Here is a 12,826-nt window from a genome sequence, read left to right as displayed (position 1 = left end):
CACCAACAGTGGATTAGTGTCCCGGTTTTCCCACATCCCTTCCACTATCCAAAATTTTCCTTTTTTGTTATATTTGCCACTCAGATAGATGTGAGATAATACCTCAGAGTGGTTTTAATTTGCATTTCTCTGATCAATAATGATTTAGAGCATTTTTTCATATGACTACAAATAGCTTTGATTTCTTTGTCTGAAAACTGTTCAAATCCTTTGACCATTTATCAATTGGGGAATGACTTGTATTTTTATAAATTTGACTCAGTTCTCTCTATCTTTGAAAAATGAGGCTTTGTCAGTGATACTTGTGTTGGACTGCCATTTCTGGATATATGTTGTTCTTATTACTTGAATATAACAGAGGCAGGCATATCACTCATCTATCATTTAGCCTATGTTGTGTTGTAAGGCAACATGTCATGTTTCCCCATATAATAAATCCTTAGAAGATATCTTACTATCTAGTATACAGGTTTACTAAATGTTCAATAATGCTTCATGCATTCAACAAACATTTTTTAGATACCATGTACAAGGCCCTATGGGAGATGCAAAGGCATAGTCCCTGACTTCAAGGAATCTCAGATATAGTATGGAAAACAGAAAACATACATAAATAATTACAATACTTGGCATTACATACTATGAACATCCTCTAAGATACTACAAAAGTTCAGTTGAGGATATCATTGATTCTAGGTTTGTTGATCAAAGAAAACTTCCTGGAATAGATGACATCTAAGCTGAACATGGGAAGTATAAGTAGAGTTTGGGAAAGTAAGGTTTGAAGGAGGGAAAAGCATTCTAGATGTATGGAGATATGTAAAAAAGACAAAGATATGTAAAAAAGCAAAAGATAGGGGCAGCTAGGTGGTGCAGTGGATAGAGCACTGGCCCTGGAGTCAGGAGTACCTGAGTTCAAATCCAGCCTCGGACACTTAACACTTACTAGCTGTGTTACCCTGGACAAGTCATTTAACTCCAACTGCCTCACCAGGAAAAAAAAAAAAAGGAAAAGATATTGGAAGAAAGCAAATAATTTGGTCTGAGCATTGGGTCTGTTTTGGGGACTGGTATGGAAAAGGGCTAGAAAGGCAAGTTAGAACTAGATTGTGGAAAGCCTTGAATGCCAATCTAAGAATTGTTACTTTGAATCCCTCTTAACCAATTCACATCAGCACTTCTTTTTTAATATTCTTGGATAGGTCCTCAGGAAGCTGATAGATTAAGGGGTCATACAGCCAGTGGGTGTCAGAAGCAGGACTCAAAGTCAGGTCTTCCTAACTCCAAGGCTAGCTCTCTACCCACTATGGTACACTATGCCTCTTAAGTTCTAAACTTATTCAAAAGGCAAAGAGAAATCACTGAAAATTTTTGAGCATGAAAGTAACAGGATCAGAGTTAATACCTTGGAAAGATGACTCTAGCGTGAGAGTGAAGGATGAACTGGAAGTGTGAAGAGATTAGAGGAGAAAGACATTTGGAAGCTATTACAGTATCACAGGCATGAAGTGATAAGAGCCTGCAGTAGGATGAGTAGCAGCAGTGGGAATTAAAGGAAAGAGCAAGAAGTAAAATACAACTTTTTTTTTTCTTAAATAAAACTTCAAAGAAAATGGAAACATCTGGCAACTAACTGGATGGGAATAGATGGCATGAAGGAAAGGGAGGAGTGAAAAAAGAAGACAAACCAAATGATTTGGTTACAAACCGGAGTGGCTAGAGAAATGGTAGGACCATTAACAGAAACAGGGAAGTCAAAAGAAATGTGACCTGTTTCCTTTTGGGAATGGAACCTGGAGAGATGTTGGGTTTTGAACACCTTGAGTCTGATGTCTTTAATCAGACAAGTAGGAGGAAATATCCAATGTCGTTAAAAATTCAGAGCTGGATTTCAGGAAAGAGGCTAGATAAATTTGAGTTATCTGCATACAGGTGATAACTCAATAAGATTGCCAAGGGAGAGAGGAAAGTGCTGAGGACAGAACATTAGGGAACAACTATATTTAAGGGGCACAGAGAAAGAAGAGGCAGAAGAGACAGAGGAAATGGTCAGAATGATAAAAGATCCACAAGTTCAGAGCCATAAAAGCCAAGTGTGGTTTGATGATAGGTGATCTGAGAATCATAGGATTTAGAGCTAGCAGGCTCTTAGAGATACTCCAGACCAGCCCTCTTCATTTTACAGAGGCCAGTGCCACAGGGGCTGAGAAGATCAAATGTTCCTTAGAAAAGGCCACTGAATTTGGTCATTGGTGACTTTCTAGCGAGTAGTTTCAGCAGAATTGTGGGCATAGGGGCAGCTAGGTGGCACAGTGGATAGAGCACTGGCCCTGGAGTCAGGAGGACCTGAGTTCAAATCCGGCCTCAGACACTTAACACTTACTAGCTGTGTGACCCTGGGCAAGTCACTTAACCCCAATTGCCTCACTAAAAAAGAAAAAAAAAGAATTGTGGGCGTGGAAGGTAGGGGGTAAGAAGTGGAGGAAACAAGTATAGACTGTTCTTGGGAGACATGTGGGGCAAAAATAATAATTGTAATTATACAGTAACTCTATCATGATCCTTTGTTCTATAGTCCCTAAATTCTCTTTTCTCTAGTGTCTTCAACCCTTATTGTTTCCACTGATAGTGAATGTTAGTGGAGGAATAATAGGGCATTTTTAAAAAATGGATTGAAATATTTTGTTTTGACACAAGACACCCAACCCCATCCCCAAATTTATTAGCTGTTAACAGAATGGAGGGATCTGCTCTTTCACTTTGACTATGTGGTACTAACATTGATGTACCTAACCAGAATTTCCTTTCAACTCAAAATTAACTTTTTTCGGCATTATTGTAATCAACGCGCACATACATTGTTCTTTTGGCTCTGTTTCTTCCCTAGACATCACTTTGTATTAGTCTTGTTTTTCTGAATTCGTGTTTTTCAGTCCTTATAGCATCATAACATTCAATCAGATTCATATGCCATCATTTTATTCAGCCATTCCCCAATTGTCAGGCACATACTTCATTTCTGGTTTGTTTTTTTTTGTTATCACAAACCATGCTGCTTTAAACACAAGTGGGGCTTATAATCTCCTGGGGATATAATGCTTATAGTTGATTCTCTGGAGTCAACATATATGAACATTTCAGTCACTTATTTTTTGCATCTCATCAATTGTTTTTCAGAACAGTTAAACCAATTCAAAGTGCCCCTCAGCAGTGAATTACCATAGGAATAAGACTCATATTTTTAGTAAACATTCCACATCTGGTCAATAGTGTGATCAAGACAAACCACTGCAATGACAGGGGACTTTGGTGATGTTTCAGAGACCAATAGTAAGGAAGCTATTTCATCTTGCTTCCTAAGCCTTTTAGAAATCTGAACGTGACTTCCCTAAATCCCAATTTGCCAGAATGTCCTAGTATGAAGCAAAAGGATTTAGAGACGAATTTTTGTCCATCTAAGTAATGGGAACTTGATCAGGCTTTTCTTTATGACTTGTTCATTTCCACTTGTGTCTTCAAATATCCAACTACCCCACTCACCCAAGAGTACAAATTCTACTTTTCTACCAGTCATTATCTCAAAACCCTATGAGAATTTACTTTCTCCATCAAGCCTTTTCTAAATCTATAAAACTCAGATCATCACAGCAGTACCTCTATCTCTCAGGATTTATGTATAAAATCTGACTATACACTTTTGCACTTTCTCTAAGTGTCCTTGGATATTTTTTGAGTTGTCTTTTTTGTCTCCCAGTCATAGACAATAAACTCCATGAAGGTAGAAATTCTCTTATAACTTCACGACATCAAAGTGTAATGAGTGCTTGACTGATAAATGTTGACTGTCATATTACTTAGCTGAAACACCTGGTTTTGAGTTTCCATTTCTAGACCCTGGTTTCTAACCTTCCAGGTAATGAAGTAACATTTTACCTTTAATTCCCAGCACATTGTATCTGTGATCTTAATAAAAAAACAAACAAAAAAACCTCCTTCCAGTTTCATTTCCTTCCCACAGTTATTAAAAGGAGCCAGCCAAAATTTGACCTTATCTAGGTAGTAATTTGGGTTAGATGTATTCTTCTGAATGAGAGTACTCTTTACTATTCTGGTGTTCTGGCTCCCCCCAAAACAGGGCTCATTTCCCCTTTATCTGTTCTTTGCTATTCTGGCCCAGTTCTTGAGGTTAGTCTTATTCCATACCTTGATTTGACTCTACAGACACAATCAGCAGTATACTCCACTTACATCACATAGGGTAAAGCTAGAAAAAGGCCAGCAGCTTCTCTTTTCCCAGTAATTGGGTAGGACTACTTCACAGGATTTTTTTTTAAAGAAAAGATTGAACTGACAATCATAGAATGGCTCCCCTACAATCCTTTGAGGTGGGTAGGGAGTTCCACCCCCATTTCAATTGTTAAGTTTCCTAAAAGCAGACAAGTTATACAATCTTCAAAATAAAGTACTTTGGGGGCAGCTAGGTGGCACAGTGGATAAAGCACCAGTCCTGGATTCAAGAGTACCTGAGTTCAAATTCGGCCTCAGACACTTGACATTTACCAGCTGTGTGACCCTGGGCAAGTCACTTAACCCTCATTGCCCCACCAAAAAAAAAAAAGCATTTCAAGATTTCATATAGGAAGGCTAATTGTTTCTCCCTCCTACCTTTAAATATCTCTCCACACTTGTCAGAAAGCCTTCCTTATCAACACAGGACAAGTAGCCTTTTCATAAGCTTTCAACTTAAAAAAAAAATTGTTCGAAACCTGTGATTTTATTGGTGTAAAGAGCTCTCCAGGAGGAAATTCAGTCTACCAATGTAGGTGGTAAGCAAATATTCTGCAATTTATGGTCCTGTGAGAGTTGTCAGGGACACTGAAAGAGTAATCGACCTAGGCAACCAGATAACAAGTATGTGTCAGACTTGGGACTTGGTTTTGTTTTGTTTTGTTTTTCTTTGGGGCAATGAGGGTTAAGTGACTTGCCCAGGGTTACACAGCTAGTAAGTGTCAAGTGTCTAAGGCAGGATTTGAACTCTGGTTTTCCTGAATCCAGAGTCGATGCTTTATCCACTGTGCCACCTAGCTGCCCCTTCAGATTTGGGACTTGAACCCAGGTCGTACCATCTCAAAGGCTAGCTCTTTACTCACAATGCTGCACTACCTCTCTTCCATTTCAGCCCCAAAGGAATTACTAATAGTCCAAGAAACCATATCATCATTTTATTTAGGGAACAAATGGACAAAAGGCAAGATTGGTTTTCTTAAGAGACCACAAGATGTGCAAATCTATTCCTAGGGAGGAAGTGAAGGAGGCCAGGTTACTGCAAGCACAGGATAGAAACTAGGAAAATGCCTAGTCCACTAGAGTTCTTACTGTATGAGTGGTGTCTCCTAATTTCCCCTTTTGAGAAATGAGAAGGCAATACTTGTATAGGAGAAACAGGACAGGAAGAATGTGTGCTGCTGAGGCAGAAGAAGCCAGGTCCTTGGTTTCTGCAAAATTCAATGGTAAGACTTGTTAAACTTGTTAAATTCCTGAAGAGCCCAGCGCTTGTTCTCAGTTGCCTGCTTCAAATGGGTGTACTCCTTCACCAGCTTGTCAAACTCCTCACCCAGCACCTCATAAGTGCTCAAGACCTGGCGTGATTTCTCCATGTCTTGTTCCTGTAAGCGAATGGCCCCCTCCAAACTATCCCTAAGATAAGAAAGGAAAGGAAAAATGGAAGTGATGTGGCAACTGAGAAAACAGACACCAAATGGAAAAGGGAGATGAGTCCAGAACATGGTAGGTACTAAAGCTGAGTGGCATGCCAAATTCTTATCACTCACCTAATGAGACGATGAACCTCCACCTTCTCAGCTGTGTAAGTATCTGATAAAATCTGTAGCTCCTCCATCCTGATAGAAAGAAAGTGACCAAGAAGATCAAAATCAATGATAGCAGCCAAGTTAGGGATAGGACAGACAACCCAAACAGCTCAACTGTCCAGTGTCAGTGTGTGAAATGAGCATAGATAGCATATACAATCTCAGTCTGGACACTGCAAAATTGGTCTCCTGTAAAGTACCCACTTTGGAAAAGACTTAGAAGTAAAGACTTAAATAGGGTGAATGCTCTGGGCAGTACAAATAATGCTGACATTTATTGAAAGCTAATGTGGAATTAGAATCCTTCAGGGGGAAAAAAAAAAGAATCCTTCAGGAACCCCAACACCATCTCACCCCTCCCCACCCCCCTCACCTCCACCCCCACCCCCGCCAGATCTAAAGTTTTACTTTAGCTTCAGAATCATGGCACTACACTTGATCTCCAAGTACTGAGCATTAATTTGATCCAGCTCTGATTGTGTTTTTAGCCGGTGTTCCTGAAGAAGTCTCTGTAACAGTGATAGGCATCGGAGGAGCACCTGAGGCACCAAGGAGATAAAATGATTGCTTAAGTTAGTGAAAAATAAGATGCAAGATGAAATCAGAAACATTCTCCTGAAGCTTCACCTTAAGGCCATGGTGTCTCTCTCTTGACATCTCTATCTGTCTGTCTGTCTGTCTGTCTGTCTGTCTCTCTCTCTCTCTCACACTCACACATCCCCTCACCCTCTACCTGAGAATAGGTGGAACTCTGCTTTTCAAGTAGTACTGTCTGTTCCTTCTGCTGTTTCTTGGCATTCTGGTTCTCCTGCTTCTCACTTGTCAGCACATCTGCCAGCTGCCATACCTTTGCTGCTTTCAGTGTTTCACTATCAGAATCTGGGGGAAGGAAAAAAGAACAAAGTTCGAGAAAGAAGACCCCTAAGAATGCATTCTTCTATTCTTCATGCCTTCCTAAACCATTTTTGGTGCCAGGGTTTGGAGCACCTAGTGATGGGGCCTCCACAAGCTCTTCCTTCTGGGTTGTTTCCCACCCAGATTACAAAAATTCCCTTTTCTTCACTTTTAACCCAAGATTCGGTGTTTGTGGCCTCCATTGACAATAAAACGCTCCTGAAAACAACAGTAAGGGGGACTTCTTGATCCTGACCTTCCCTTTCCATGGTACTATAGCCCTCTAGGAAAATAACAGCCATTCTGCAGGAGAATGAATGCTTCCTGCTCTGTACCTAACTGGACAAAGGAAAAACAGCAAGAATTCTATACTCTTTATTCCAGCCAACAAAGTGGAGAAACAGGTAAGGACAAGCACCTATTATTTCTATAACTTTCTAACTCTTGCCCCTGATTTCAGAAGAGGAACATGCCAACTTTTTCCAAAAGATGGTGATGGTATGCCAGAGGAGCACATGATAAACAGGAAGCACAGAGCAAGAGCTCACCTGAACTGGGATCATGGTAGCAGAGCAGAGTGAAACACTTCTTCTTCAGTTGTTCCTCAATTTTTGGCTGGAGACACTCCCTCATTCTCACAAAATCCTACCAAGTCAGAAACAAAGGGACATGAATATAATATCCACACTGTGGAGACTCACACAAAATAAGAAATAGAAGGGGAGAGAGTCTTATTCAGCCTTCAGCTTCAGCCTCACCCCCACCTGACCTCTGAAGGGGGCATCAGTTCTAGCAAGTCTGACTTCTCCAGGCCCAGCAAAGGTGGCATCTCTTTCTTTTGGCTTGGATCCAAAAGTCGAGTCAGTTCAGTCACTAATAACCTCTGTTCAAGAGATTCATGAAACTAAAAAGAAATAGAAGTTTTCTTCAGTCATCCTCATAAACCACTTCTCCACACCTTCTTCAAGCCTGTGAACATGTTACCCACCTCAGACAATCCCCATGGCTTTTCTTAAACCTTTCTTTCCAAGCTTTTGGGACCTCTCACTTTCCCCCAAAATTCCCTATCCTACTTCTCTTCTCTGATAAACCAAGTTACCCACCATTTTCCCACATATCATCAGATAAAAGCTGCCTTGGCTTCATCACAGATCCCTGGCAAGTGACTCCTTAGGGCTAACCTCACCTCATCTCTCTTCATGCAGACAATACCTTCTTATCCTCTGGGGTAAGATCTGTGTCCTGTGTCTTCACGTAGTAGTCCACAAGCATTTCCTGTATAAGTCTCTGAAGAATCTCTGACCTCAGCCATGCTGTCTTTTGCAGCCGGACCTCCTTCCAAGCCTAAAAGAACAGACAGTGCTAGGATGGAGCACTCTGGCTTTTATGGCATGTCTTCCCTGCTCTTATGAAGAAATCCCTTCTCCCTCAGCCCTTACCTCAGCTTGCTCGTCTGCAAGGGTGGTGCTTAAACCACTCTCATCCATGTATTGAGAAAGACTTAGCAGGAGCTTGCTAAAATGAGGGTTCTGTAAGAGGTCTTCTTCAGTCAGGTTACAAGGTGGTAGCTGTTTGCTGCATACTTATGTTCCATCCATCCCAGGGAAGAGAAGTAAAACAGGCATCATTGGTTAAGACTTTGCCTTCTGTAGCCAAGCATCATGCCAACTTCATTTAACAGACAGACACTTCAGAAATCCTCACCTTTTTTTTTTAAGTGTGTGTGGGGAGAATGGGAACAAGTTTTAAAATTTTCCTGGAATGATATTAACTAATACTTTAGGTAATATTCCAAGGATGGTGCCAAGATACTAAAAGTGATTTATGTTAAAAGAGATTGAAAAGAAAGCTATAAAAAGGATACTTAATAAAGGATTACAGGATGAATCATCAAAGGAAGAAAGTTAAAAGAGCTTACAAAATGGAAATGAAATTGAGAATTACATACAAAGTATTGAAAATATGGTAATATTAAAAAAGAATCACCACATGACCCAAAATTCCTCTTCACACAGGAATTCAGCCTTCAGCTTCAGCCTCATCCCCACCTTTTTAAAAAGTTTTTAAATAAACTTTAAAAGACAATTTTTACTGTATTTACAGCTAAAGATGAAAGATAAATTGTTGTCTTTCCTGTAATTAAAATTTTTTTTAAAGTTTAGTCACTAAATTCCCACTATGGTGAACACATTTAAATAATTCATATTGATGCTGCTATACTATGTCTGTATCATGCAACTGCATATAAGAAAATACTGAGATTCTAATTCCCTGGATATTCAATACATAAGATGCCCATATACACAAGGAATATATACCTGCACTATGATGGGATCTCTTGTTTTACTCCTATTCAGCTAATACCTCCACTGAGTTTCCCTGCATAAGCAATGTTTAGAATCCCCTTGTAGCAAAAGGAGTAATTCAGGACAAGCTCTACTCTTAATTCTTAGGTAGCTGCCCAGAGAGAGCTGCAAACAAGCCTCCTAGGAGTATCCTTTATCCTCACAAATTCTAGTTTTTCCCAAATTACTATAAGCACCAAGATACTTTTGTTATGGATGCCATCATGATAGATAATGACAGTTCTTATGAGCATAGAAATCAAGAAGCTGGAAAAGTGCACCCTGAATAATCACAATCCTTTGCAAATGGTTAGCTTTACCTTGCTGGAGTAATTCCATACCCTCTCCAGGCAAGCAGAAATCTCCTGATGCCATCTCTTCTGTGGGACTTGCACCTGTTAAAATGACAAAAAATAAAGGAATGAAATGAGGAATACCTTAGTACCTTCAACCCATAAGCTTAGGATGAAGGCCAAGAATGCCCCTTGAAGAAAGGAAATGCCTCATGCATCCTAAAGACCAAGGTCTTATACAATTTTTTCTATAAGCCAACTAGCAAGTGACAAAACACTTTCCATACTGAGTCCTTTAATTTTTCCAGTTACTTCACAATGCCTGAAAAAAAAAATTGAAGGAAGTTTTCCACATTCTCATTAAAGTCTGAATAAATTGGATGTTTCCCCCCATTAGGTCTAAGTCAAAATTGAGTTACCCCTTCCCAATATGAGTGAAATAGGAAAAGGGAAAAAAAAAACTATCAAAGTCTGTTACTTTTTCCAGCCAAATAACTTGGCTAAATTTCAAATTCCAAAATAGTCTTTTTCTGCTTCTCTAGCCATTCCTTTCATCCTGAGATCTGTAGGTACTTTCTGATCATTAACTCCAGAGTTGTCCTCTAGAGTGACAAATCATTCCATACTTGAAAAATAACAACTGGTTTTCACATAACAGCATTAGTAAAGAGTACCTGGAGGAAAGAGCAAGACAAAAAGACTGGCAGTGGGGTCAATGTACCCAAAGTAACAAAAAGGTATAGTTAATGCTGCTCAGACATGAGCTGTCAGCACTTTGACAGAACATCAAGTGCAAGGCTAACAATTACATCAACACCAGACACAGTTAAGATGGGCACAGCCTGGACTCAAGAGACTTGGGATATTTTTTTCTTGCCAGTTATTTTCCATTCCTTTGATCTCTCCCCCTCCTTTTGTAAAAAAAAAAAAATTAAATGTATTTAGCGCCTCACCAACACCCAGTGACAATTGAACCTTCCAAAGGCTATTATGATTTAGTACTGCTTGATGTTCACAAAGAGTTTGGTTCACTTGGTATTTATTAGTTATATAAAAATAGCTATTCATTTGTTTTCTAATATAGCCTAGAAGACCTAGATGAAGAGTAGAGACGCAAGGATTTAATTTGCAGCTTCACTGTTCACTCTAAACGTAAATTGAAGAGAAACACTAATCTGCTTCATAATTTTCTACCTAGGATAATTATTCTTGAAGTTAAATATTCATGAAGCCTTTTGGATAAAAGCCACAATATTAATAACTGATTTGCAAATAGTAATTTTTCTTGTTAAACGCAATGGTTAATATTACACTTCAAGGACTGAGATTTTGAAAACTCTCCTTTAATTTTTTTTTCTTTCAGGGACTTTTTGCTTATGAGTCTATCTAAACTTTGCTAGACCGAATGAGACACATACAATTTCACTATCAAATTCAGGCTCTAAGCCTTTATGGATCAACCTGGGAAGTCTACACGAACCCAGGGGTCACTGGCAGGCTCAGAAGAGGCTTCCACTCAGGGAGCACTCCAGTGGAAGGCTTTTAATACTGGATGAGAAAGAACCAATTATCCGTATGGGCTTTGCAGGTCAATATCGACCTTGGACATAAGGCCTAATCCAAACGCTCCTTTTTTTTTTTGGTGAGGCAATTGGGGTTAAGTGACTTGCCCAGGGCCACACAGCTACTAAGTGTCAAGGGTCTGGGGCCGAATTTGAACTCAGGTCTTCCTGAATCCAGGGCTGGTGCTCTATCCACTTCGCCACCTAGCTGCCCCCAAACGCTCCTTCTTACCCTAGTCCTTTGACGACTCAAGCTCTGGCTGTCTGGGGTTGGGATGGTTTTCTTTACCGGGCTTAGCTCTGCAAATGGGAAGTGGTTAATGGTGCCTTCGATCCGGGCTAAAGACCGTGCCCCTGCAGAACACAGACAAGTTAAACGCTGCTCCAGGGGCTGGGGCGTTTGTTTAAACGTTCTGACTCGGGCGTCTTTCAAATTCCTAGCGCTGCCTTTGCACACTGCACTGAACGTCAAATGGCCTTTACAGCCGTTTCACAAGAGATGACCCTTACAGGGCTCCCGGATGAATCAAAATGCGCAGTGAGCACAGTCTCTAGCTCGCTTCGGCTCAGATTGAAAGACTAGTGATGCGTCTGGCTTCACACCACCGGAGAGTTTGGGTGACGGATTCGGCCTGGGGCGCGCGCGAACCCTAGCTGCCAGCGGATCCTGGCCGGAGGGGGGTGGGGCGGGGAAGCCGCTGTGCGCGCGCAGCTCGCAAGTGGGCGGGGCCCACTGGCTCGCGGACTCTCTGCTCCGCCCAACGCCAGAGGGTATGGCGCGCGCAAGGAGGCAGGAAAACGGTCCGCTTCGGTTCCCGCGCCGCTAGAATTCCCCACCCCCATTCACCGCTCCCTCCGGGAATCCAGCTTCCCACTTGGAGGCAGGATGACTGGATTGACCTCTCGCTAGAGGCCTGCGACCGTCTCATGGACCGCTCTTCCCTCCCCCAAGTGCTTCCAAACACACCTCAGAAGCAAAATCCTGAGGCCGCGCCGTTGAGGCGACGAATGGGGTCGGTTCTGGGAGGCAGCGGCTCCCCCTAAGGCCCTCCCAATCCCTCCCGCATTCCCTTGTGCGGGACCGGAACTGTCCTCCTGGACCCTAAGTAGGGGTGGTAAAGTGGACCAGGGAAAACCTGTCCCCCCCTCCCCCCCGCCCAATCCCCTCCAACCATACAGAGCCTGAAGATAGCCTACAGAGCGCCAGCAGAGGAAGTGCGAGTTACCTACACCCTAGGCGGGAAATGCAGCCGTCCCGCGAAGGATCCGCCCTCGGGGCCCTGGCTCCTCCCCCTTCCAGGCGCGCCTTAAAAAAGGGGCTGACCACCAGCTACCCCGGTAGAAAGTTGTCCGGGAAATTGTTCTGTCCATTCTTGAGTTGGGGTGACGAGTGGGCATTAAAGCTAGAAGACAGTACCTTAGGAGATCATCTGGTTCAAGTGGATCAGAGGATATGCAATCAGAGCAAATCTGATATTTGCAAAATCGGTGTGGGACTTTGGAAAAGTCATTTTGAGTGTCAGTTTCCTCACCAAAAAAATTAGTGAAATTTATTAAGCACGTACTATGTGCCAGGCACTGTGCTAAAGGCTGAGGATACAAAAGGAGGCAAATGATAGTCCCTTTACTCAAGGGCCTTACACTAATGGAGGAAGCTTACAATCTAAATGAGGGAATTCGGTTCTTAATGAGATCCTTTCCAACTCGAAATCTGATTCTATTCTCGTTCCTTCACTTTAAGAAGGGGAAACTGAAGCTTGGAAATTAAGTGGCCTGATACGTTACATAAAAGTAAAAAGTAGTAAGGCTTGTGGTAAACTTTAAGTTTAGGTAGAAAAAGTCCAAGTTGTGTCTCCCCACCT

The 12,826-nt window shown here is 41.6% G+C and overlaps 1 protein-coding gene across 3 annotated transcripts; it reads right to left on the bottom strand.

Moving 5' to 3' along the window:
* Positions 1–5,220: 5,220 nt before the first annotated feature.
* Positions 5,221–12,250, bottom strand: HAUS4 (HAUS augmin like complex subunit 4). Of its 3 annotated transcripts, XM_043980810.1 has the most exons (11): positions 11,197–11,833; positions 9,430–9,504; positions 8,751–8,812; positions 8,204–8,346; positions 7,977–8,108; positions 7,534–7,668; positions 7,313–7,409; positions 6,604–6,749; positions 6,279–6,409; positions 5,832–5,900; positions 5,221–5,697 (listed from the first exon to the last, which is right to left on the bottom strand). In XM_043980810.1, the coding sequence occupies exons 4-11, from the start codon at positions 8,249–8,251 to the stop codon at positions 5,505–5,507; spliced, it is 951 nt and encodes a 316-aa protein (XP_043836745.1). In that variant the 5' UTR covers positions 8,252–8,346; positions 8,751–8,812; positions 9,430–9,504; positions 11,197–11,833; the 3' UTR covers positions 5,221–5,504. The 3 variants fall into 3 exon arrangements, with proteins under 3 accessions (XP_043836745.1, XP_043836744.1, XP_043836743.1); XM_043980809.1 differs by lacking the exons at positions 8,751–8,812; positions 11,197–11,833 and adding an exon at positions 12,195–12,250; XM_043980808.1 differs by lacking the exon at positions 8,751–8,812 and having other exon boundaries at positions 11,197–11,832.
* Between the last annotated feature and the right edge of the window lie 576 nt (positions 12,251–12,826).

Source organism: Dromiciops gliroides, chromosome 2 (assembly GCF_019393635.1).
Source record: "Dromiciops gliroides isolate mDroGli1 chromosome 2, mDroGli1.pri, whole genome shotgun sequence".
Classification (NCBI taxonomy): Eukaryota; Metazoa; Chordata; class Mammalia; order Microbiotheria; family Microbiotheriidae; genus Dromiciops; species Dromiciops gliroides.
Note: the sequence above shows the minus strand (reverse complement) of the source record. Positions and strands in the feature narration are given on the sequence as shown.